The sequence below is a fragment of the Sardina pilchardus genome, chromosome 19 (genome assembly GCF_963854185.1).
Source record: "Sardina pilchardus chromosome 19, fSarPil1.1, whole genome shotgun sequence".
NCBI lineage: Eukaryota > Metazoa > Chordata > Actinopteri > Clupeiformes > Clupeidae > Sardina > Sardina pilchardus.
The window spans coordinates 5,811,743-5,838,894 of NC_085012.1; the positions used below are offsets into that span (position 1 = coordinate 5,811,743).

Below are 27,152 nucleotides of genomic sequence, written 5' to 3' on the forward strand. Positions count from 1 at the left end.
TCAGACATGGAAACGAAAGGCAGAGGCAGAGAGATGAAGAATAGACAGTCAAATCTTTCACCAGTCTTTGAAAAACAGAACAGAAAGAGTGTTTCCTCGCCGTGTGCTACAAAACAATACAAAACAGAAAAGTGAAGGACTCACGGAAGAAGTGCTTAAAGAGGTTAGCCATATCCATTTTCGCCTCCCCACCGGCGAGTCCCAACTTCCCTCTGCTGAGCTGCTATTCCATGTGAAACACCCACAACCCGGAGAGAGGAATCTCTCTGCCTTCCAACTCCACAGCTCCCAACACATGTGACCAGACTTGACCAATGAAGAGGCTACTTTCCACACTCAGCCCCCCTCACTCACCCCTCCACTCATGTACACACACACACACACATACACACACACACACACACTTCAGGTTCCAAACGAGAGGAAACGGTCCCATACCACCCAATGATTCACCACCACCGCTTTTGAAAAGAGAGGAAATGAGACTTTTATTTTAGATAGTTCTCCTTGCCCCATCCAGTTACACATTTTTTTGAGGGGGGAAAAAAATTGACTTACGTCATGTGTTGCGCCGTATAGCGGCAAGCTCAAAACGCATCCACCGAACCCCCCCCCCACACACGATCCCCCAGGCTAAGCACCCCTCTGCATGCAGTCATGAGGAGACCGTCATCAGCCCCTCCGCTCCCCCAGGGCTCTGCTAGCATGCTGGAGGCGCTCGCTAGTGAGATCATGACACTGTTGGGCCGCCTCAGCCTGCATTCCTAACGCTCATGTCTCATCAGGGCAGGGCTGTAACGTTTATCTGCACAGGATTTCATCTGCTTCATGCTACAATGCCGAGGACTGCTGATGCGTACCGTAGTCTTACGTTGATGCCAGCTACATTATGACACAGTCTGAAATACATAAACCAAATATTTATTAAAGTTTGAATGTTTCGGTACAAGTGAGAGAGAACGGATATATATCCCTAACATATGCTTTCTTTTAAAACAGGAGCAACAATCAGTTGGCCACACTAACTAGCCTACACCGTACAGTACAATCTGCCCTCAATATGACCCACCTTTCTTGTAAAGTTTTCAGGCCGTCACCATACCATGGTCCATATTTGTATTATTGCCACAAATCAGCAAATAATGGTCTAGACATTTATTTGCTCAAAAACTGAATGTCACCAGGCTATCCTACAAACCAAAGCCTTTACACTGAGCATAGTTGCCTAGGCTGAATGCCAATGCTGAAGATTACAGTCCTAAAGTATAAAAACTCACACACTGGGTAGCTTTCTGAAACTGTCCTAAATAAAACACAGATCAGAGGATATTAGACCAGGGGTGGCTAACCAGTCCAACACGAAGAGCCAAAAAATAATTCCATACAACTCAAGAGCCGCACAACAAAACTAGAAAAGCACTCAAAGAGCGCAAACCTCCGCCAAGCGAACACAAAACCACCTCTTGCATCCACACGGTGATACGGATCACTCCCATTTTTAATCATTTTTTTTAATCTATTTAATCGTTTCTTCCTTGGGACATTTCAGACCTTCCCTGAAAATTTCATTGAAATCCATCCATAACTTTTTGAGTTGTCTTGCAAACAAACAGACAGACAAACAAACAAACCAACAAACAAGCAGACAGACCAACAAACCCGATGAAAACATAACCTCCTTGGTGGAGGTAAACAAGACCCACTTTTGCCAAGTGTCTCACTTTTGTTCATTTAAAAGTTAGACACTTGGAAAGATGCTATAAATGATCATTTTCAGAAATGAGTAGCGAGCAACAAATATATGTTGTGTTATTCTGGTTACGTTGACATATCAACCAGAAGTTATGCTACAAAAAGATAAATCCTCCTTTTGAATGTCCCGCGGTCCTTCTTCTAACTACGCTAGCTTTAGGCCTTCTTGATTGAAACAGTAGCGCTAAACCGGGCTCCTGGCTAAAGAAGCCAACGCGTCTGCTTCTTTTTGAGCTAGATTCCTATCCATAGCATGACAGTAAATTATTTTAATTTAAACATTGCAGTCTAACTATCAAATTATGAAAGGCATTTTGATTTACCAGAAATATAGGCTACTTCAAAGAAAAAAAAAAAACTGTGAAGCCCAAGTAGAAGTGAGAACATCAGTTGAGCAGCTACGAGTCGCGTGAGAGGAGGCAAAGAGCCACACGCAGCTCGTGAGCGGCGGGTAGGCCACCCCTGTTTTAGACGAAAAGCCATATACAGTAATAGGGTGCTTTATTTGTGCACATTTTGTGATTTCTCTGCTGCTTATAATGGCTTATAGCATACTAAATAAGATACCAAGGACATATAACCAGGGGTTAGTTATTTTAATAATTCAGTCTGACATCATTTTTAGGCTTCATAATGATTACTGTGGTCAAACACATAATAGGCATTGTTATGGCAACCTAGTTAACCAACTGTAGAAAATTAGCTTGTTAAAGTACTTTTACAAGTCTCTCTCTCTCTCACACACACACACACACACACACACATACTGGCATGCTACTCATAATGAAACCTGGTCACTTCATGCACAGTCCGCAACTGAATTTCCTGAGCCCCATTTCTGCGATTTTCAGCTCTCAGTTCACACATGTGTTTCGCTAGACCCAATTTCTCCTCTACAGACATATGCATTCCCTCAAGCACATTAAAGAAAAGAGAAAACAAGTGAAACGGGCTGCCATTTAAAATGAGTAGTGATAAATGCTTTGATTTTCACACACACACAAACACACACACACACACACACACACACACACACACACACACACACACACACACACAAATCTGGAAAACATAACTGAAAACATAGCTCTTCTGCTATAAAACAGGACATGGCTTCAACCTTGAAATCAGAAGTCAAATGGAAACTTGGTACAATTTTGTGAGTGATCATTACAAAATGTCCAAATGAAGAAACCGATGTTTGGCTTAAAGCTATGTCTAGGCTACATAATACTAAATTGCAAGGCCACATTGTAATGGCAGTCCATTGGTAAAAGACCTACATAAATAGTAATAATTTGACCAAGTAAAATTAACTATTAAGTAAAATTGCTATAACACAGGCCATAGCAACAACTAAGCCCCTGCAGCCCTTTGAATACAAATCATTTGATTAATAATTGTATCTGCTCAATACTCTATTCCTACAATGTTTCTTGTTCTTCCTCCCCAAGCTGCCCGAATTCAACCACAAGGTGTAAGCAAAACAGACATAATCCTTCGTGTTTCTCTCACTAAATTGGAATCTTTCCTTGCATAAAAATGCTGAACTACCAGACAAACACAGCGGTTTTCTGAAGTTTTTGATCTGACATCAATTTGCACAGCTCCACTCAGACTAGTGCACAGTAAATACATGTTATATAGGAAAAGGTCCTAATTACCTGATGGTGCTACTCTTAAGACAAGAGGAGAGGATCAGTTCACCAGCAAGACGAGAGCAAGATGAGAGTCAGTTTGCGAACTAACGTACGTGCTATACATCTGTATGTGCACAAGTGTGTGTACGCCGAAGTAAGCAACATGAGAAAAAAAAAAAAGAGAGCATGCTGCAGAGTAGCAAATCTTCCTGTCTGGTCTCTGCTTGTGGTTAATCGAGCAAAAGTGAGAGAATACGATTAGAGAGTAACTGCGAGTGATTCACCATGACAATAGCCTATTATGACCGTGGCCTCATTTCAGTCACTTCTGAAGAGATGTGGTGCGCAATAAATATGGATTCATATTTATTTGGATATTATCTAAAATACACTTAACAATAGTTAGAAATGCAAGTCGAGAGGAATATTACAGTAATTTCCTGCATTCTGTATAAGTCGCATTGTGTATAAGCCACAGGACAGTGCTGAGTGCAAGTTAAAAGAAAGAAAACCATATTAACACCATAATAACTGCCCCCCTGTGTTAACCTCATAGCGGAAGAAATTTTGCAAAATCAATGTATAAGCCGCGGCTAATAGTCGAGAAATTACGGTAAGCAGGCGACAGGAATATGGTATCAAAAATTCTTTCCTTTGAAAGGTGTATAGAAAGCGAAGGGGAAAAACGCATCCCTACCTAGTGTGTCTTTGAGGTTTTTGACGATCGAGGCTTTTCTTGCACTGTTTTTCCTCTCCACGTAGTTGGAGGGCACGAAGCCCGTCTTGCTGTTGGCGTTGCGTACGCGCCACCAGGACTTGGAGTCGTCCAGCAGCCAGAGCCGTTCATTCTTCTTGATGTCCAGCTCCTGGTCCTGCTGGGCCATGTAGTCAAACTTGGCAACAACAATCACCTCTTCCGTCATCTTGGATTGGACTTGATACTATGAAGGAAGAGGAGGCAGACATTTTGACTTGTCAGGCTTCAAGTAGCAAGTGTAATTGTTTCTAGATGAAAGAGAAGGCATCTGGACATGTCTGGCTCGTGACAACCATAACAGGTGATGAACAAGAGATAGACAGAGAACCTAAGGTCATTCTGAATGATTCACCACAGAAAAAAAATGATTGATGAAAAATGACAGGGAACATTAGCCACACATGTGGACAACTGACTAGAAAGTTCTAGATCCTTCACCCATAATCACATCTTAGACACCCAGAGGCCCCTCAAAAACCCTAAGGGTTTTGGGCCAATGAACCTTAGTGAATGTCAGTTAAGACAGGCCTCAGTGGCCATCAGCTTCTGGCTACTGAAGTGCAGAAGCCTACCCCACCTGGCCTGTTAGCGCTCTCTGAAGCCAAAAGGTGAATTTGATACAAGAACTGACAAAACTGATACAACAAATTGATGAACTGATACAACAAAATATCTAAAGCAGTGCAAGTGTTGATGATGTTTTGATGATAACAAAGGCATATTTATTGACATTGTGCACACCTGTAAATGTCACATGACCATTCATCCATACAATTGTGTTTTATGAACAAAACATTTTTTCATTAATGCGCAGACACTGAACTCAGGTGACAAAGCATTACAGTACATATTGTATTCTGTATGACTGCATAATGTTAGATACATTTTATTTGATATGTTAGAATGCTGCATATACGTTATTTAAATAAAAACAGCATAACCTACCTGCACCACATCAAAGCTGGAAGCTTAAGAATCCAGTTGTCCTGGTGAGAACCTGCAAGAAAGAGAATAAAATCACTTATTGTTGTACCACAGCCATTTTACAAGTTCTATAACATCTTCACTGACTGGAAGGGTATCACAGCATTCCATTGTTCCGTATAGGTTTTAAATGGTTACTCGGGGTTGTTGGTTAACGTCACACCTTCTATTTAAAGATTCTGCATGGTTATGGTCCTAGTACACATAGAGTCGATCAGGCTTTATTTTGAAAGCCTGACAAGTCAATGTCTGATATTACAACTGGACTCCTGAATCAAACCCAAACCCATTTCAAGTATGAATCGTCAGTGAGATATTTACTGTACACTGGCTTTTCTTTCTACAGGGGACTGCGTTGGGTTTGTATGTACGGTGAGATACTGACAAACTTGTACCGCTGTGCCATTGAGAGTATCCCGACTGACAGCATTAGAGCATGATACTGTATGGTAACAGCACTGCCCATGACAACAAAGCCTTTGTTTCCAGCCATCACATTTATCAACAAACGTTTATTCCTACGCTGAAATTGGAGTGATACGAAAGTTTCATGAATCACACGTGAGCCCCGTCGTAAGATGATTTCTGCGCTCAGATCTATGCTGGGTTCTGAACTCCGTTGATAAATAAGAGCCAACGTGTTCAGCTCCTCCTCAGTGTTATTTTTTTCTTTCTAATACTAACCCACTCTTCGGTCTTGTTTATCAAAAAATCAACTATTTCATTGATTGTTCTTTAAAGCTGAGCTGGTTCCTGAACACAAGAATGTTCATTATGGATAAATGTCTATTTATGAGTACATGACAATAAAACTGGAACTACTGATTGATATCAGGACAGGAGAGGTGATGGCCTAGCATGCAACGAGTGGAATACTGCCTGGTTTGACATCGCTTGACATTAGCCAAGCCTGTTTGCCTGGGCCACCAGATGTTATGGACTTCTGCCAACCAACCGCCATCCTGACAAATATCACTGAATCAAGCAAGTAAATAAGCGTTTAGTAGAGGCTAACAATTACATTTTGCCAATAGGTGACAAATGCTTTCCACTCAATTGATTGTCCCTGCTAACATTGTACTGTTTGATGTGAAAAAATCTGAGCCAGCCTTCATGCAGAATGAAACACTGAAACTGAAGTTGATGCTACTGCAAGACAAAGTAGTAGATTGTGTGAAAAAAGGACAGAAGTCACCCATTTTGTGAAAACTTTCAACTGCCTCACTTGCCACAAGGTAAGTTAACCATCTGATGGGTTTATATTTCCGTATTTTCATTCTGATGTAGTCAAATCTTCAGCTGGACTTCCTTTATGGGGATGTAGCCAGCAATTGTCTATTGTCCACAACATGACTCAGAGGGAATGGCAAAAGGAAAAGGCATAGACAGGGAATGGCTATATAAATAAATACAGAGAAAATATAATAAAATGACAGCAGAAAATGGCTTTTCACCTTATAACTGCCTTGATGGATGATGGTCTTTTTACTACATGGGAAACTAGGCATTGGCTTTTTAATGTCTTTCTTCCCTTTCAGGCAGGGACAAATGCCTTGGGACTGATTCTGAATAAATTGTACCATTCTGAAGTACCGTATTTTCCGGACTATAAGGCGCACTTAAAAGCCTTTCATTTTCTCAAAAAAAGACAGTGCGCCTTATAATCCAGTGCACCTTATATATGGAATAATTCAGGACCTCGAATTGATTTTGTGTGATACACGGCGCTCTGTCAAAATGTTATTGTGAAAGTGTTTGATAGAGTTTGACTGACTGACTTATTGGTTTTGTTTCGCTTAATGCGCCTTATAGTCCGGTGCGCTTTATATATGAAAAAAGTTTGAAAATAGACCATTCATTGACAGTGCGCCTTATAATCCGGTGCGCCTTATAGTGCGGAAAATACGGTAATATAACTGTGACCAAAAAGCTAAGGCTAAGCTATAGTTAGCCATAGGTCACAAAGCTTTAGCCCCTTCACCCTTCTATTTCTCAAAAAAAAAAAAAAAATTACTAAAGCAAATGATTTAGCCTGAAAGACATATTAGCAGTACAGTATTCCATGTAGCAGCTTACAACATAGACGTTCAGCAGACCTATAACATAGCAAGGCGCCTCACACATAGAGCGCCTCTCCCTTTCCCTCAGATCTCAGATCAAACACGCCATCGCTAGTACCATGTGAGCAGCAGATGATACAGCCTGCAATCAAAGTAAGGGGCAATTGGGACAACGATATGCAGAAAACTGGGTTCCAACCAACACTTGATCTGCAGAGGAAAACGTTGAAGTAGAGGGTGGAGAGGAGAGAAGGAGCAAGCAGTCAAAGAATACATCAAAAAATCCAAACCGGGTCGAGTGTGAATGTAACGTGAGAATTAGCCATTACAAGGTTCATAAATTATTCTGTCAAATATCAGATGAAGCAGAGACAACCAGCTGCTCTGCCTAGCTATGATACTATGCCCACATACCCTTTTCAACCCACATAAAATAACAACAACATCACAAGATATCTCCCTGCAAACCTGCACTGATACTCTGTAATCTATTCTATCCTGAAGCTCCTCTCAACAGAGTGAGCATTCAGGAGGCTCCAGGCACCAGCACCACCCTCTCCACAGTGGACTCAATAAAACCAATGAGAGTAGAGTAGAGCAGACCGACCGACCCTGGTAAATTCTCCCTCTTCCAATCCAACTTAACGTGACATTTTACCATCAAGCACTATAACAATTAAGGAATATCTGTCTGTCTGTCTGTCTGTGTCATGTATGATACAGAGTTCCATGAGAGGCCCATGACTCAAATTGAAGGGAGTAGGCCTATTGGGGATACGCTGAAATGCCCTACTCCCATTTCTTAAGAGGAATTTCTATATGGACTGCATAAGACTGGTTTGTAGAGAACTATTGTAGATAGGCATATTGAGAAAAAAACTGGCCATTGACATTGGAACTTATAAAGACAGCAGGGATACTTCTAAAGACAAGGATGCTCTGCAACATACACGTGTACGTTTGATGTGCTCGTCACCTCCAACTAGTATAGTAGCTCACAAACTCTATAATACCACATGTATGACATCAAGGTTAAGGTGTGCGCTAATGTGGTCTGCGTGCGGAAGACTGAGTGTTTGTTGACTGGGCGACGAGTTCCCAACAGATGTGAGAGGTGAGAGCCGGGCTTGGTGGCAGATGCTACTGGTTGGTTTCCATGGTTTCCATGGCCAAGAGTGAAAATGACACCAGGTTCAAGGATTTAAAGAACAGAGAGGTCAGGTGGTCAAAGACAGCACAGACAGGGATATTACTTTCTAAGCTCATATTTCACTTCACAGATCCAATGTATACCGACAGACAGACAGACAATTCAGGCCTTCTAAGAAAAAGACGACTTCCGAAACAATGACTGAGGGCTGTAACTTAGCTATGACAAGAGTCTCTCCTAATTTTAGCAAGTCTGGGGGAGGGAGTGAGACGGAAAACATTTCAACAGTGAGAGAAAGGGGAAGGAGAAAAAAAAAAAAAAGGAGAGAGAGAACGAGCTGGAGTTCTCTCTCCCTTGTGCTAAGCTCCTCCCTTCCTCCCCACTCAACTGCCCTAGAAAACCTCTCACTGGTATTTAGAGATGCCAACCGCTCTACAGCAGCTTGTCCTGAGGAAACAGGAAGGACCCTGGTCCCTGCACCATTTCAATTAACCACACCAGCCACCAGGCCTGCATTTGTAGCACTGCAGACAGACTAGCTGCTACTGCCCACTAGCGCGCTCTTCAAGGCCTTCTGCCTGAATGCCAACAACCTGAGCGATAACAGTGCATTAAATAGCCTAGTCTTCACATCCGCTGAAATATCCATAATAGTCTACCGAGAAGATAACGGATTTCCGTGTTCTCAGCCACACACACCAACAGTTTGGCTGGCTTCGAGCCCCACTTAGTTTAACGGCACCCTATGAAACTTCTCGTCCCGCAGAGGTGCTGGGCAAACGCAGAGCGAGCTGTCGAAAGACGCTCTATTATATTTGCTTGGCCGTTTTAGCAAGCCAAGGAACAAAAGTAGGTTACGCGTGTTTACTGGGAAAACTGATACACCACTCTCAGTGGATCCTCTGGAAGGAATCTGCCTTCTCACACACACCACACCACGGCAACAAGCAGTCTGGCTGACAGGAAGGCCTACCTTATCTGAGCGCTGCTCGCACTCCCCAGTCAGGCCCCAGCTGTGGGCCAGGAGGTCATCCAGTGACATGATCACTCCTCTCCTTACACTCCCTCACAGATAGCTCCATTCCTCTCCCTCTCCAAGAGTCTCCTTCGTCCCAAAACAAACACAACTCACCGATCCCAGCCTATATTGACAGATACACGCATCGTCTAAGACTTGGCGTCATCATCAACGCCTCCAGCAGCCACTGAGGAAACCTGCTTGTTTCTACCACACCTCAGAGGAAGTGAGTAAGAAAGCAGCCTGCATAGCAACCTCACACACACACACACACACACACACACACACACACCATGACAATTAAGTGCATTCACACTTCAGTCTTGTGTCATAACCGACACAGTGCCTTGCAAGAAAACCACACTCTGAGATGCGAGTGCAGAGATCGTGGGACACAAAGACACGGTGTGCAAACTAAGATAAGTTCACCTTCCCCACATCCTTTATCACTGCAGCACCCCGGCCTCGTGTCACAGCAACAACCGTGTCATGATGACAGCCCATGCCAGGGTGAACCCACGCTGAAGATCAGAGAGATGAGATTTTAGCGAGGAGCCAGAAGATTACTTCAACCAGTCACCCTCTAGCTCTGCAGAGGGCCCATGACAGATCGCTGATTAATGACCTCTAATGGGGTTTCGAATGATGCGAAAATTACAGGGACATTGTGCCCCAGTCCTTCATTTGTTGAGATAATGTCAAAGTTTTTTGTTTCCACTCAAACCTCATTTGACGACAAGGTTGCAGCAGTTGTTGTGGTGTCTGGGTCTGGTCTGAGACAACAGGAGCATGCAGGCATGCTGTTGCAGTCATATGCCTGACCGGTCTCTTAACAGACAGCCAGTGATCGAAAAGAAGGCGATACCCCTTTTAGCAGGGCAATACCACTGGCCTACACACACAAACCAGTGCATATACACACACACACACACACTCAGAAACCTAATCCCTTTCCGAGCCTGTTCAAATAACAGGGCTGTGGAGCCTTCTGGAATGTGCTCTGCGTATGTGTGTGTAGTTCCTAATGCTCTGCAGTCTTACAAAGCACACCCCAAAGGCAAGTATTTAATGTGACAGATTTAAACTATATTTGCATTTTTCAAGAGAATTTAGGAGAGCAAGATGATTGACAAGCCTGACAAATTACAGTAGACCTACATCACAACAGTGGCATATTCTGGCCCTTTATGCTCTTTATTATTCTTTCAGATTCAAACATAGAGATTGCACTGATAATCACATTTCAACAATGTCCTTGCTTTCAACAAACATCTATGTGATGTCTACAGTATGTAATGACAGGATCCTAACATCCTCGTGCACTTCACTAAGAGGAAAATATAGCCTGCTGTTAAACCAGTTGACCAAAAGTCATCTTGTACCCTACACAAGTTTTCAGCTAGGCTGCGTCTCATTTGACATTGTTATTTGTACACGTAACTATACAAATTACAGCATGTAAATAGGAAAATGTTGGAATTCTTTTGTCACTATTGGGAGCTGTAGGCTAATTGGAGCCAGCCACTTCAAGGCAATGTGCTAAGCTAGGCTAGCAGTGATGGATGCATCAGAGTTACTGCACGAAGAGACAAGAAGGGTATGTCAACTTATTTGACTCTGGGAGACACTGTGATTAAGCTAATGTTGGCGTGTTCCTTTAAAGTTTTACTGTATGCCCACTGAAGGCCCTACATTAAAGTGCAAAAAGTGTGATATGGAGGGTCGTTACTAGTAGCCGCATAGCATTAAATGAGTATTCTGTCTGCAAACATAATTCTTTATTAATGTTGTGCCAATATTTTAGGTCTCCACAGCATACCTTTTCTTTACTTTCATTTTCATGCAACTATAATGGTAACCTATGGGGGAGGAAGCTAGTAGGTAATAGGAACATAACAATCTATGTAGAAATAAGTAAACGTGTGATCATTAAACTTAAAAACTTTACATATAGTTAAAGTACAATGTTACATATGTACAATATTTATCTATGGGTAAAATATTGCCACTTTGTGTACTAAATGCTCATACAATGAGCTATTTAACCATCTTCACAATCACACCCCATGTTTTATCCTTAATATATGCATGCCCATAGTTTCTGGAGACTTCACATGTTGGCAAAAGATTAAGAGTATCTTGTATTTTAAAGAAAAAACAATGATTGACCCCAAATGTGTACAGAAAAAGTTTACGATCCAAGATGTCACTCTACTTTTTTTCCAAATCTAGAAAATCAATGAGCATATTTTTCCAGGCTGTGAAACTGAAATAACATCAAGGGACATCGGACTTGAGCAGAAATATTTGACAGGCCTTGGTTCGGACACCTACACATGGCACGGACAAGGTTTGTGTAAAATCTAACAACAACCTTATCTGAGCTGACACAGAATGACCAAGTTTCCAAACCTAGGACTGATTGATTTGGGGAACATATCTACCGTAATTGTGATTGAACTAGTGGTGGCAACAAGAATGTGATCACAACCAATTCTGGATGATAATATGGAGTTACATAAATGTTACACTTTTAGGGTACATTTATATATGACCGCCAAACACTAGGCCCACATGAATCCTTGATGCGTAGTTCATGTCTGAATGAAGTAAGAGATCTGTGGTATCCTATAGATAATCTATGACACATGTAATGTTTTAAGAATATATTGTCATGTTCATGCCTGCACTATTGATCAAAACTACACTGTGTTGCAGCAGCAAGAACCTGCGTGTGGTCATGTAGATTTTGTGAATGGACTCGACACACCCCCAATTAACACCTGTCCAATCAAGAGACTCATGTGTAACATAAAGGAAATCCTGAATGACTTGTATGTGAAAATGACCCTGATGAAGGCGTAATGAATAGGTCATCAGATTTTGCAAAATGAAGACGTGTCACCTTGTGTGACCACAAGCCACACCAGTTTACCTAAATTCTGTGAGAATACCTGTCTACTCAGGCAAATTCATACAGTAGGCTACATGGCAATGGTAGTCCAGTTATCCAATTGTTGGTAACTATTGTGTATGACATCAGTGTATTCTCTCCTCTCCTACATTCTTGTCCTGTATGGAAGAGAATCCCAAATAATCCTGAGCTTCTCTCACCTCACAGTTGAACAAGGGAGGGTATAGGGATATCCTCCTGTATGGTATTCAAGCTAATAAAGTTCTCCCTTCAATCCGTGGCATCATAAAAGCAAAGGAACATAGTATTACATCAACACTATGATATACAATAAAGTAAAGCAACACACAAATGTAAGGAAGACCTGACAGAAATGTCACTGAGAATCAAAGTTATAAGCTCCAACCCACAATCGATAGAGTTGAAAGTCATGGCACACACCACAGAGAAAATAGTCCCGGAAAGCAGCTCCGGGATGTATGAAAACTGGAGAGGATCCACACAGAGCTTCATCTCCAGTCAATGTGCTCTGACAGTTTACCTGCTCCAGGGCTCGGACACAAGTCTGACTAAACAAGCCGCTGAGGAACGGAGTTGAGTGGCACACGCTCAAACACGCAGGGGCCGCATGATATTACACGAAGGCATTCCGAGATGCACTGCACTGCACACAAACAAAATGACATCATGCAAAATAAAAAAGAGAAGAGAGCAAGACAGACGTTTGACAAAGGAGAAGGGAAACATCTCAGAACTGGCACACCTGGTTTGCCCTCTTGGCTGAAAGCAGGTCAAACGGAGCACATGCAAAAACACTCGCACAAACCACCTTCTTTCAGTTTCAGTCCCCAAAACAATTGAATACAATCAACAGTAAGACTGAATCCCATTACTCCGCATTCACTCTACTACTCCTACATTCTCACATGTAGGGGTGTTCCTATTTGCTTTGGAATTGAGGGGTAGGGAGGGTGAAGTGCCTGAAGGCTATGAGTTTTATGAGTTTTAAGGGGCAAATATCAAATGCATTGAAAGTCCATAAGTGTTATACCCTGTAGTCTTGTAATATTGAGGAATAATATGCAATGGGATTGTTATAAAACACATTTCAGAATTTGGTGTCAGAGATGCAATGACAGTACAGGTATGTTCTGAAAGGTTAATGCTCAATTCTCCACTTTCACTTATTTGATAGGCCAACAACATGGTGAATTTTTCTGTCGAAACATCCGAGCTTACTGAACATAACAAAAAACATTAACATAAAATTGGATTGTTGTAACAAGCATTTCTGAAAAATCTTTATCCACAATTTCAACATAACTTTGTGTAAACATGGCGTGTGAGTGAGTAGGCTACAGCCATTTAAATATCCGATGCAGGACGGTTGAATAACAGGCTAAGCCAAGAACACATTTTCTGTACTTCTCTGCTCATCTCGCCTATGTTAAAGTTAGACATCAACTTTTCAAAGAAATAAGCTCATTTGTCCTCTACCCCCGTTGCCACAGTTTGACCCTCATACCACTACATGATGAGGGGCTATCAGGTTCTTGAAGGGGTTTCCCCTAATTGTGTAACTCAGTTTGTTTCGAGGGATAAGGGCAGGAGGTAGTGGAAGGGTAGGCATGGACGTTATAAATGGGATTGAGCCTTGAGAAGTTACACCAACCCCCCACCAAATCAAAACAACCCTGAAAATAAAACCCCTATAACCAAGCTAGCCCACACGACCACTGGCCATGTTCTGCACTTAATTGAAAGCAACATGTGGCTGAATAGATTTCTCTCATTTCCTCTTTCGTAGGTAAGACGCAGGCTTTTAGGATAGATAGAAGTCTAGCAGTAAGAGGAACTGGGAAACAGATGAACTACATCAGAAGGCCAAGTATGGAATATAGTACACTAGCCTCTATATGAGGCCAGGTGATAGAATGCAGCAACTTCCAAATGTATGACAAAACCACAATAAACCAATGACATACTGTGGATAATGAAATGTTGGAGCAATTGGAGCTAGACGTACATTTTAGCAACACTTTGGACTACATATATCACCCAGTGACTGTCTGCTGGTGAGACATAGTAATACATACCATTCAGCTTACTACCTTCTGCTACACTGGGAATTCTCCCTCCACTAAGAGCAAATCCTTGTCCTGATATTCATGAATGAACAAACAGCTATGACACAACTTGAATTAAACAAAAACTGCAATAACCAAAGGAAAATGCGCAATAATGTGACTTTGCGAGCAAACACCTTTCTTGTTGCGTACTGAGAGCTGTGAGAATTGTGGTGTGCTCACTCAGACAAATCATTCTCACCATGAAAAAGGAGAAGTGAACACAGACACAAAAACAGGTTTGGACAAGCATAATTCATATCACAATAAGATAGCTGGCATATCAATAAGTAAGTAAGTACTGTAAGTAAGTAAGTAAGTATGTGTGTGTGTGTGTGTGTGTGTGTGTGTGTGTGTGTGTGTGTGTGTGTGTGTGTGTCTATGTGTCAACTCATCACTTAGCTAAATGATGTTCAGTGTAGGTATTACATGGTCCTGATGTAGAATGCCTCCTCCTGTCTGATGCACACTTAGGTGGTGGTGCAGTGACATTAGAGTAGCCAAAGTGTTTTACTTCAATTAACCAAACCACGCTCACCCGCACTTTCTGACTGACAGAGAAAACCCCTAATATCTGGCCTTCTTAATCTACTGCCAACACAACAACTTTGCACATGATGGTGCAATTAGGGAAGACTGCAGTCACTCGACCAGATACAATTACAAAGAAAAGAGGAAGTGAAAAAAACATTGTAGGTAATATCTGTAGCTAATTATAAAAGAGCATATCCTGCGTCTAAAAAACATTATTCATATTCCTTCAGCTCTACAAAACAAATCTGCTTGGCAGAATGTGTGTGTGTGTGTGTGTGTGTGTGTGTGTGTGTGTGTGTGTGTGTGTTCCTCCACCCATCTTTTTACCAGTCAGATAGAATCATTCACAACCAACAGAATGTGGATGCCACACCTCCACGTCTGAGAGAAATGGCACTTGATAAATTAACTATTCTCAATCTTCCTCAGCCACTGTCCAAGTGCTGTGGGATAGCCTCCACTCAGCCTCAGAGCAAATGCAACCCACCTCCACCCTAGACATAATGAAAGACTCTGGAAATGTCTGTCAGTGTCACAGTAATTACAGAATCTCACCAGCTGCAACAGGCTCCCTTCAACAAACACACGTGAGAAGCTCTTGAACTTGAGAGAGATTCAGAAAAGGTTGTGTGCTGCTGCTGCTGCTGCTGCTACTACTGTGAGGACACACACTAGTACTGCAATAAATGACTGATGCTTCGTCTCACTTCAATGCCACTTGCACTGCTGATAACTGCACACGTAGTTGAGAAGAAAAAAGAAAAAAAAAACATTGAAGAGACTTACTGTGTTCTTGAATCGGTTTCCTAAGTGTCACAAGTTCACAACCCAAGTGTATCCTCCTTGCCTAGTGTGAGTATGTGGAAGAGTGAGAGAGAGATAGGGTTCCCTGTGTACTGAGGCAATTGTGTGTATGGGGCCATAGCCAGTGATGAGAAAGGGATATAGGCTAATCATAATAATAAGGCTATTGTTGAGAACTCTGTTCATGTGTTGAAGCGAGGCTTTGTTATATCGCAGTTCACATGTTCACTACTTTGCCTATCAGGATCTTTCATTTAGAACACTAAATAAGGAGCATGTTTGGATTGGTAGCTGGCCATGGTTCTGAGATCATGTCTATAAAGAAGATGGTGTGTGTGTGAGTGATACCCACTGGCACTGCCTTTGGATAAGGGATTATGTGAGCTACAGTAGGAGCTACTAGTGAAGTGGAGGAGAATGGAGGAGAGGTGGAATGTGGTTTAAATCTCCCAGAATTCAAAAGTGGAGTGAATGGTGCTGTCCCATCATTGGCTCCTCTAGAACGTTTAGTTCAGAAAACATAATTTCACTAGTTTGCCCACTAGGATGCTTGATCAAAAAGCTAATAAGGATGTTTGGCTTGATAGTGGTCCTAGGATGCCTTCAGCCAAGACAACGTGAGTGATGTCCACTGACTCCCAAGAGAGGATACATCTGGCTGCTTCCAAAAGAGGCAGGCCTATATATAGTGGAACAGATGCACATTAGGCTACATGATGAAATCTATGATTGCTAGGCATTTGAGGATCCTCATATCACAGCTCCTCTCCTTAATGGATTCCAGATGTAGAACAGTGAGTGGAACCAGTGACGTAGGGACAGGCATGAGTGACACAAAAACTTTGTGAATGCTTGAGTGAAAAATATAGGATATTGTTTTGTGTTTCTTTCACTTTCCTTGATTCTTTTTCAGGACACCCCATGGGAAGATGACTATAATTGTCCACTCTTCCCATAGGCCCATGTATGATTGGGGCTCTGCTATGTGAAAGGGTATAGTATGTTCATTGCCGGCATAATAAAGGAATGGAGAGAATCTCCCATTCCATGTCCATTCATACACACAGAAGTCATGGTATAAAGTGGCAATTAAAATGAATTACTTAATTTGGGTTGAGACATAGGGTCCGGAATTCCGCTGCAATTGATACGCTAGCTACAGAAGATGGGGCCACAGCATCAGTGCCTACTGCCAGAGTGGTAATGGGAGTTGGGAACATTTCTGCCGAAGAGTGTAAAGTTAAGGTGGTCGCAAAAAACCCTGATGCTATTTGCACTTAGCCTGGCTAGCGCCTACCACTTCTCAAATGAGACATGGTCTGGCAAACAAACGTTCATTTTCTCGTATTTGAAAAAAAAATGCTCAGATCCGTTCATTGGGCGCCACGGATGTCTATCAAATGTGAGCTCACCATCGTCTTGCTTTCCCCCCTGTTCTGTGATTGATCCCCTATCTCAGGCAAAAAATAGGGCGTTAAGTTTCCAGACTGCCTTAGCAGCGTGAATGAAATTGCGCGCAAGGCAGTATGGGAACACCCAGGCTAATGTGCACTCTAGATGGAGAGTGAGTGGTGTGGCATGGAGCCTGAGTGGTCGGGCTGGAGCAGAAGTGGCTAATATGAGGTAGGCTCTGCTGTGCCAGCCTGCCAGGAGACCACAGGGAGCCCAGCAATGGAGAAGCAAGAGGAAAAGCGTGAAGACAGGGAGATTTCAGATGAATGGACAGTAATGCACAACAGTACAGGGCAATACTGGCAATACTGGCCACACTGAACTGAACCTGTTACAGCTACTGGAGTTCAGTGCAGGACTTTCTTGATTTAACAGCATGATCTCTTGAATGTGATGTGATGTCACTGGCATGCTATAACTACACACATTCAATGGACATGGGAGGCTCCTTGGTTGGCAGCTCTACCACGAGATGAAACTACAGTGTGGGCAGAGTTGGGTCAACAAAGAAACACCCTGCCCAAACTCAGGGGCGTTTTGACTCGATTTGGCAAAATACAGCACTTAAAACCCTTTGATTACACTACTTTCAGCACTGGTTAAACTGCTAACCACAATTTTCACAAATGAGCATTCACCACGGCCTTATTTATCCAGCTTCTGGCAGCGAAAACAAAAATCTGAATAATGATTGCGATTCAGAACAGGGATCTGCAAAGGCAGCATTGTTTTAAAGTTTCCACTCTCTTCGTTGATTACAGACAGTTTTGAATGCAACCTCACTGCCACACCTGGCAATGCCTGACAGTTGTACTTCTACTTAGGAAATGTCACAAAGACGCAAATAAGCATTCTGCATCGACGGCAATGCAGTATTCATTCCACAGTAACGTCCCCGAAGATCACAAATATCCACCCAATATACATCGACATTTTACAATCACCACAATGTGTATTTGGGGAAAAAAGCGCATAAAGCCGTTTGAGGACAATAACGTCACCTGGAGGTTTGCTGAACCTCTCGCAACCTCCCTTCCAAAAAAGGGGAAAAAAGAATCGAGTCGAGTGGCCACGGATTCATTAACGTTGGGAAAAAAATCAAAGCGCACTAGCCACCTCAACAGTCAGCCAGCTAGCCGGGTGAAAACACCACAACACGATCTAAGATTAAAGCCGGCCTTAAACTCAAATCCTGCCGCGCCGGATGTGTAAAACTTAAGACGAAAAATACAAACAAACGCAAATCTTCAAAAATATTAACGATGAGTGCAATATCCTCCTAACATGTATATATTACGTTAACTGTTAGCTGGCTAGCCTAGTAATATTTAAAAGCCCACTGACTCCACAAGCATTTGTAAATGCATCCTTCATCAGATTCCCTCTGTCATTTGACGTTACTTTAAGAATGGGTTTATCAAGGGAAAATACAACTATTGGGCCTAAGAAATATATGTTTTTCATTTCCATACGGAGATGGGTTAGCATTCAAATGCTACGTCGATGGCTAGCATAGGGTAGTTGTCCTAGCCCTGCAAGAGTAGCATGTGTGCCAACCAACACTGATATCGGTGTGATCACAAATTGTGTCAGCTTGGCGCGGCGGTCTTACCTGTCTGTGATTGATCTATCTTCGAATCAATCACTTGACGGTGCACTGCTTTAGGTATGAAGTCCAAGACGCAAAAAGTATAATGATGGGCACATCAGTATGGCTACGGTGCCAAGGCTGGTATTATCATTTTGCCTTGGATGGAGTGGTTCACGGTTCAGTCTCCTGCATGAGAAGTTCTCTTCGATCTAACTTGTTTCTACAATCCTCGCTGTCTTGGTTTTCATTGGCTGCGCTACTCAGAACACGTTTTAATTCGTCAACGCTTCTGCCAATCAACTCATGTGCTACAGTCGAAGACGTTTGGACTGTGCGGCTACTCTGTTTCTCCTATTTAGAGGGGGGAAAGCATAGCCTTCTAATGAGTTGTTGGTTGTGGATTCAAGGCGAGTTCATGCAATTCAGCTATAGCCTATGAAACGCTAGTCAGTGTATCATGGCCTGCACAAAAGGAATCAGGCCTTGAGTTAGGCTGATCAAGTCAAGTGACCAAATCAAGTCAAGTGAAGCCAATTAGGGCTGTGGTTTAAATTATCTATTTACTACTCTTCTTCCCCCACTGGCATAGGCCTATGCTATTTCGTTTTTGGTGGAATATCTCTTTAGTTGTTTGTTTACCTACAATTTTCACCAAAGCCTCATCAGAAGTTAGTTATTTTTGTTAACATTGCGACACATTTCTTGTCATGATGTTATTACAGAGTAACTTATCTTGCTCTGTTGATGTAGGCCTAGATTAGCCTACCCACTGCAGGACTGTGTCAGTTTGCTTGGAAAATACCACCTCCACCACAAAATGTGTTCCTCTGAGTCAGATCGAATAAGGCTGTACCTATGCTACACCGCTCCAAATGGCCTGCAAGAGGATTTGCCATTTAACTGTTGATCATGACCCAATATTTTAATCATTTGATAGAGATAAAGGCCTACCTAATAATAAATATCTTATTCTCTAATCTAGAACAGATTCTCTGTAAAAATATATATTTCCAGCAAGACGTGTAATTCTGAAATTGTGCAGTAGAAACAAAGCGCAGCCTTCCTTTATGTTCCATCTTGAAAGATTGAGCTTATGGTGATAGCCAGACTAGCATACATCTCAAAAAAAAAAGAAATTACCTATTGTAGTGTAGCGAAGGTAGCAAACAGTCACCAAACCTTCAGCTTCAACTGTAAGAGCCAGGCTTGTTGATATGGCAGTAAGAGCTACTTTCAGATGCTGACTTTAACTGTCCCCACCCTCTTTCCTAACCACCACCAGTCCGGCCCTTGTCCAGTCCTCCATGGGGTAGGCGCTGCCCCTGCCGTCTCATTCTGGCAGGATCTGCAAGGGTCTGCACGCTCTGTGACCTGGACCAAGGACAGGGCCTATACCAAAGCCTTTATCTCATGGATAGGTGAATAACACTTCACTGAATACAAAGTTTGCATTAAAAACAGCATTGTGGGGTTTTGGTCTAAGAGCTGGGCTGGCAACCAAAAAAACATGCAAAACCCCACCAATAGCCCAGTTAGCCCTGATGAAAACATGCTAGTGTGTTAACCGGTGTCTTTTGACTAAGAATTATTGTTGGGAATGTCATGTATACCGTGAAGGCTTTCTTAGAGGCTACATGTTTGTGGGGTGTTCCAACTTGAACAATAACTCAATAATACTAAACATTTAGTTTTATATAGTACCTTTCAAGGTGCCCTAGGTCGCTTAGTAAAGAGGGGGCAAAGAGGATAGAGGCCAAAGGCTTCAGTGCTTTGAGGTGCTTTTTGAACATGTCCAGAGAGGGCAGCAACACAGAAGGTTTGTCCCCAAAGGTTTGCAGTCTGGTACGGGTGATGGCAAGCTGATCCTTGTCAGAGGACCACAGGCACTGGATGTGGAGGAGATCATTAAGGTACTGGGGTGCAAGTGCATGGTGGCATATACGGAGGAGGATTTTGAAGTTGATACAAGACTTACTTGGCAGCAAGAGTAGCTGCATGAGGATGAGAGTGATGTGCTGGCAGGGTTTGATGTGTGTTAGGACTCTGACAGCTGAGTTCTGCACATATTGTAGACTGCCCAGGACCTTGCTGGGCAGACCAGACAGGACACCATTGCAATAGTCCAGGCAGGAGGTGATGAAGGGATGAGAATTTAAGTTAGGGTCCGAGAGTGAGGCCCAGAGTCTTGAGGTGGTAGATTTGGTTGATTTGGAGATGTTGTTTTAATATGTGACTGGAATGAGAGGGTTTAGTTCAGGATGATGCCCTGGTTGCAGACTTCTGGGAATGGAGAGATGGAACTGCCATCCACATCCAGGAGGAGATGCTCAACCTTTTTGAGCAGTGATGCGGGACCCACCACACGATGACAGCAGTTTTATCGCTGTTTAGTTTGAGTAAATTAGCAGTCATCCAAGTTTTCATTTCCTGCAGGCAGTTGACAACTGGTGTGTGTGAGAGCTGGTTACAGGGTTTGGTGCTGATGTACAGTATAGTTGGGTGTCATCAGCAGTGACAACTGAGTCCATGGTGATGGCTAATCTGTCCCAGGGGGAGCATATTGTATAAGAGAAATGATGGTGGGTTTGACAGCTGTGTTTACCAGTCCATCATACCTATATCAACATTATGAGATAATAACAATTTGCTCATGAAAATTCCTAAAAAGTGCCAAACTGTATACTGTAAGGTACAAATACTAAAGATATTAAACAGTGGATTATATTGGCCTTTGAAAATTATTACACTATGGTCAAGTTACTTGTAGTCTTTCCCCAGATAAAGCCAGTCAATTCATTGCTGTATTCATCAGGCAAACAATTTACACATGTATACATTTATATTTACTTATTCATCATACACAGTTAGCATGTGTTTCTGAATCCAAGAGTATAAGAGATATAGAGAGATAATCTACATTGGCTATGAGATGGTCATTCCAGGTCGCTGTTTGTGAACAACTACACACACACACACACACACACACACACACACAGACACACACACACACACACACACACACACACACACACACACACACACACACACACACACACACACACACACACACACACACACACACACACACACACACACACACAGATACACATACACAAAAGTTCTGTTGGCTGAGGTGCAATACAGTATGTGGTGCTCCTGACACAGTACAGGAAGCAATCTGTTTCCTGCACAAACAGATGGACTTACTGTATGTCCCACTGCACCCCTCCTTTTCCTTGCTCCAATCTGACTCACCACAGATAATATTCCTTCAAAAACAGAGCTGTTTGAAGATAGCAGGCCTTCATTTCTCTGTATTATTATTATTTTTTCTTTTTTTCTTTATCACTGATCAGCACTACAATTAACACAATTTAAACCAATTTGTAGTCTTGGCTATACCTTGGCTTACCAGTATAACATTAACCATGAGCCTATACTAAACACTGATCTCTGAATCTGATCACATCCAGAGATATCTCTCATACGCCACCTGCTGGACGTTGAGAGAAACATAAAAACATCCTGTCATTAAATCAGGTCAGGAGGATGACAATTAATGCACAGTAAAAAAAACAATAGGCTACACATTTTATGCTTGTTTGTTATCATGTTGTACGTCTGACATGTACAATTCACACACACACTACTACACCTGCAGCTGAAGTATTTCAAAATACCTAAATGTTGCAAGTGATGCAATCTATCTCCTCACCTACTCATGATTAGGTTATGTGTTGAGCGCTGTGCTTAAACTTTACACCCAATAGCTGTAGTGGCTCCTTGAATAAAGTGCGTTGGGTTAATTCGACCACCAGTGCCACAGAAAGGGAGGAGGAAAGATAACTTATGGCAGAGCTGGAGAAACTTCTGTAGATGGACTTGAAAAACACAACGCAGGGAGTCACCCTGTCTTGATACTGTTGCGTGATCATTATGAGTTGCCTCCGAATGCAGATGTTTTGAATTTGGTTTCATTTATTGTGAGTCACAGCGGTGAGGGTCTGCAGTCATCGGCTCTTGATCTCTCTGCTGTCTCTCAGAGAAACATTAGCATAGCTCATTTGTGACTGCAGAATGTCAATAAAGGCACAAATGCCTTTCCCCTCTTGGTGACCTTCATTTTCTCATGTACTATACTGATTGCACAAAAGAAAAGCAATAGCAGTGACCAGAATCAATAACGGTTCAACAATTGGGACGGCTGGCTTTTTGTCTTAACATCTCATCTCATCTTTTTTTTTTTTTTTGAAGAGGAAGAAGACAACCAAAATGCCTCAGAATTCGCTAAATCAGAGATAGAATGCATCTAGATTTCATATGTGTATATTCATGGGTTTCATCAGGTCCCTTTCCACAGGTGTATTAATCAAGCACCATGCAGTCTGCATTGATAATCAAGGTGCTTGTCTTTATACCTGATGAAACCTATGAATAGCATATCCAGCAGTATCTTCCATAATTTGACATATAAGGCAATTCAGCTGTTTCTGAACCGTGCTTGATAACTGTTGACACCTAAAACAATCTAAACAATGTTGTCTGGACAGGATCATGTTTGGAGAACACATGCATCATGGAACATGTTTATTTTTTATTTTTGTCACGCAATAACATTTAGCAAAGACTTTACACAATTGCCACTCTTTCAACACCATGTTCACAATATAAAATAAATAGATGATATTTCAGACATTCATTGATTGCACATTGATTAGCAAACAAGTAAACACATACATTGTACAGACATACATACATACATACAAACATACACACTCACTTTCATTCTAGCACATACACACACATACTGTACACATCAACAATGCACACAGATATGCACACGCACACGCGCACACACACACACACACACTCACACACACACACACACACACACACACACACACACACACAAATCCAGACAGATACCAAATACACACACATCTAGGGATGCCAAGTGTTCATCACTTAATCGGAGAGTCTAGGATCTCTTGGTAGTCCTGCCGTATGGCCCGGCCCACCCAGTAGAGCTTGACTCCGGTGAGGGCGAACACACTCACCATGATCACCAGAGCGCCCAGCACGTCGTAGGTGGACGGAAAAATGCGCAGCACGATCATTTGCAGCAGCATGGCCACCACAATCTCCAGGTGCTGGACGGTGCTGACCAGCGCCGGGTGGAACTTGTTGAGGGCGTAGTAGACCCCCAGGAACGCCACGGTGGAGCAGATGCAGATGCCGATCAGGTAGCCCCAGGTCTCCCCGTTCAGAGGGATGATGGGCTCCTGCATGACGAACATGGTGGAGGCGCCCCACACGGTGCCCGTCCACCCGAAGGTGAAGAGCGCCGTCCACATGCTCACCCGGTCCTTGATGGCACGGTAGACGATCATGGACAGGGCGGCGGTCAAGCCCGCCATCACCGTCATGGTGTAGCCGAAGGCCTCCTTCCAGAAGCCCAGCGGCGACTTGTCCTCGTCGGCGATGTTGGGCACCATGACCAGGCACAGGCCGAAGACGCTGCCCACCACCGTCACCACGTCCGTGTAGCCCAGCCGCTCCTCCAGCAGCAGGAAGGCGAGCACTGCGCTGAAGACGGTGGTGCTGGCGCGCCACATGAGGGTGCCGTTGCTGGGCGGCACGATGGCAAAGGAGGTGTACGCACAGGTGATGGAGATGACGTTGCACACGCCGTAGAGGAAGAGCCGCAGGCGGTAGCCCTTGGGGCCGAAGGGAGCCTCCTTGCGGTAGAAGACCACCACCACGGAAAACACCTGGATGACCGAGCGGATGAAGATGAGCTCCAGGGAGGGCACGTTGGAGCGGTCGGCCGCCAGGCGCGTGATGAGCGCCACGCAGCCGTGGGCCACCGCCGCCCCGAACAGGGCGCCCCAGGTGACGCGCGAGGCCAGCACCGAGGCCTCGCCGAAGCTCTGGAGCTGACCGCCCACTCCTCTGTCCCGCATGTCCTCGGCGCTGGCGCCGGCGCCGCCTCCGGGGGGCCGCGGCGGCCGCGTGTCCATGGTGCCAAACAAAGTCCTGCCCTGTCCGCCCTCTGGCACCAGGCGCTTGCCGGGGGTCTGGTCCATGAAGGAGCCGAAGTCCTCGAAGGAGGGCGCGTCGTCGTAGCCCTCTTCACCTGGCTGAGGGAAGTGGGTGGCGTACTTCACCGTGACGCTGCTGGGGTGGATTTTGACTCGCTTTTTGGAGCCGTACTGTTGTCTGGAGGAGGATGGATCCATGGTTCCCGAACTCTAATCTGAAGGAGTTGACTAGGGTGCAGTGCTGCTTTAAAAAAAAAAAAAAAAAGTATAGATTAATAATAATAATAATTAAAGAAATGATAAAAAAAAAATATAAAAATTCATTTTAAGACCGGCAACATGAAAATCCATAAGATCCAGTACATCTTACTTCCTTGCTTTTGTTTGTGCTGATATACAATAATTCAAATAAACATTTTGTTAGAAGTAAACAATCCGCTTTTTGCGTGGATCAAAACGGTGTCAGTAAACAGTTTTTATTGCTTACTAAGGTACTACCAAGGCTTCCCCAAATGCAGATGAGGTGCTTACATAATTCATAACTTACTGCCTCAGTGCTCTCCTTTTCAGGCTGGCTCACTCTACACTTCCATCATTCTCTCTCTCTCTCTCTTTCTCTCTCTCTCTCTTCCTTCATCTCTCATGTGCAATGCAATCTCTATATTTAAGTGCCGTAGAGCCTGCTTAGAGAAGCGTGTTGAGGTTGACTCAGTTTGATGGCTAAGAAATTATGTAAGAGAGAGGCAAACCCAGAGGTTGGTTTGCAATTCAGGAGATACACAAAGCGAAAAGGGGAAACACAGCAAATGTACTGTAATTCCAGAGAGAGAAATAGCAATGAAATGGTATTTCTATCATCATGCTGCATATATGCATTAATTATTGTGTGCACTGACATTTTCATATGTTCGATTCTACCCAAAACAGAATGTTAATTGTTGTGGAAGCAAAAACATCACCTTTAAGGTTTCAATTGGTCTCTTTTGTACTAGAATGATCACTTCCAACGGAAATCTTGGTATAAGATTGCAACTACATATAATCCCACAAGGGGGCCTCTCCCTCTCCCTCTGCCTCCCTCTGCCTCTTTCTCTTTCTCTCTCTCCCTCTGCCTCCCTCTGCCTCTTTCTCTTTCTCTCTCTCTCTCTCTCTCTCTCTCTCTCTCTCTCTCTCACTCACTCACTCTCTTTCTCTCTCCACTCATCCACCCTTTCGTTCTTGTTTTAAAATCATGGATGAAATCATAGTCTTCTCTGAACATCTCGTGTTCCCATGAGTAGTCTTTTCTCTCAGAAATCAGATTTTCCTCTGCAAGTCTGAACCTTTTGTGCTTTATTTTCTCAGCTTCCAGCTATATAGCCTCTTTGAATTTCAGCGCCTCTGTTTCTATCATACGCTGCCCGAAGTCAATTTCCCACAATTTCTAAAATTATAATGATCATATAACGTATGAGAAAACAAATGTACGTAGACTATATCTTCCAAAAGGAAAGGTAGGGTATTGTGGAAAGGAAAGGTAGGCTACTGTGAATACCAGAAAACAAATAAGCTTTAATTTATATATTTTTTTCACCGTTAACTATTTCACATAGTCTAATAACTGATAATGTAATATGATTATGGGGTTACTGTTCAAGAAGCGACAGAAACAATAGGCTACTCACAAACGCCACAAACAAATATGTGAAAATTGTCTCTTTATATAACAACACCGATGCGTAAAGCAAACCACTTCATGCCTTCAATAAAATTATAACAATCGATAATATGTATTCCCTTTCATCCTCTTTGCCACCTCGCGTGTTTGCTGAACTATATCCAAATGTGATATGATTGTGAATTTGAGCGCAACACATTTCTCATCAATGCAAGACTGAATCCAAATAAACTCACCTTTTGGTTTATTAGATCCCACTGGATTTTGTTAGGAGAAGCATCATATGAGTGGTTGGCGTTCGATGCCGTACACCAAATATATATAAAACTGCGCTTGCCATCTCCTCACCCGTCTCCCCGGATGTCTCCAAGAAAGCAGGTGCGTATGCACGAGACGCTCTTGAAACCTCTCTTAACGTTTAGCGCGAAGGCTTGTTGGTGCTGGAGGGAGGGAGCATCGCTGTTTCTCTATAACACTACAAATTCAAAAAAAAAAAAAAAAAACCTTCACCGCACGCATGGGAGTGGGGGTAGGGTAGGGTGCGAATGCGAATGTGTGGTCATGTGTGAATGGACATGCTGCCATATAACATGATGATCCTGCATGTTTGTTATCGTCATCATTCAAAATCATGGCCACCACCAGTAATGCCTCGTGAATCTCTTGGTCATC

At 43.0% G+C, this 27,152-nt stretch overlaps 2 protein-coding genes across 4 annotated transcripts in view; both read right to left on the reverse strand.

Annotated features, from left to right (window-relative positions):
* The window catches only part of nck1b (NCK adaptor protein 1b), a 30,002-nt gene extending 11,000 nt beyond the window's left edge, over positions 1–19,002 (reverse strand). Inside the window, exons 1-3 of one of the 3 annotated variants that reach the window (XM_062521455.1) lie at positions 18,804–19,002; positions 5,095–5,146; positions 4,090–4,333 (exon numbers count right to left, since the gene is read on the reverse strand). In XM_062521455.1, the coding sequence (XP_062377439.1) occupies positions 4,090–4,315 (226 nt within the window). In that variant the 5' untranslated portion in view covers positions 4,316–4,333; positions 5,095–5,146; positions 18,804–19,002. Of the gene's footprint in view, positions 1–144; positions 301–4,089; positions 4,334–5,094; positions 5,147–9,316; positions 9,485–18,803 lie in introns of those variants that run through there. The other 2 variants (XM_062521456.1, XM_062521457.1) reach the window with 2 other exon arrangements.
* Positions 19,003–23,356: 4,354 nt separating this feature from the next.
* On the reverse strand, positions 23,357–26,923 carry slc35g2b (solute carrier family 35 member G2b). Its single transcript, XM_062521239.1, has 2 exons — positions 26,717–26,923; positions 23,357–25,064 (listed from the first exon to the last, which is right to left on the reverse strand). The coding sequence occupies exon 2, from the start codon at positions 25,019–25,021 to the stop codon at positions 23,744–23,746; it is 1,278 nt and encodes a 425-aa protein (XP_062377223.1). The 5' UTR covers positions 25,022–25,064; positions 26,717–26,923; the 3' UTR covers positions 23,357–23,743.
* Positions 26,924–27,152: the final 229 nt, after the last annotated feature.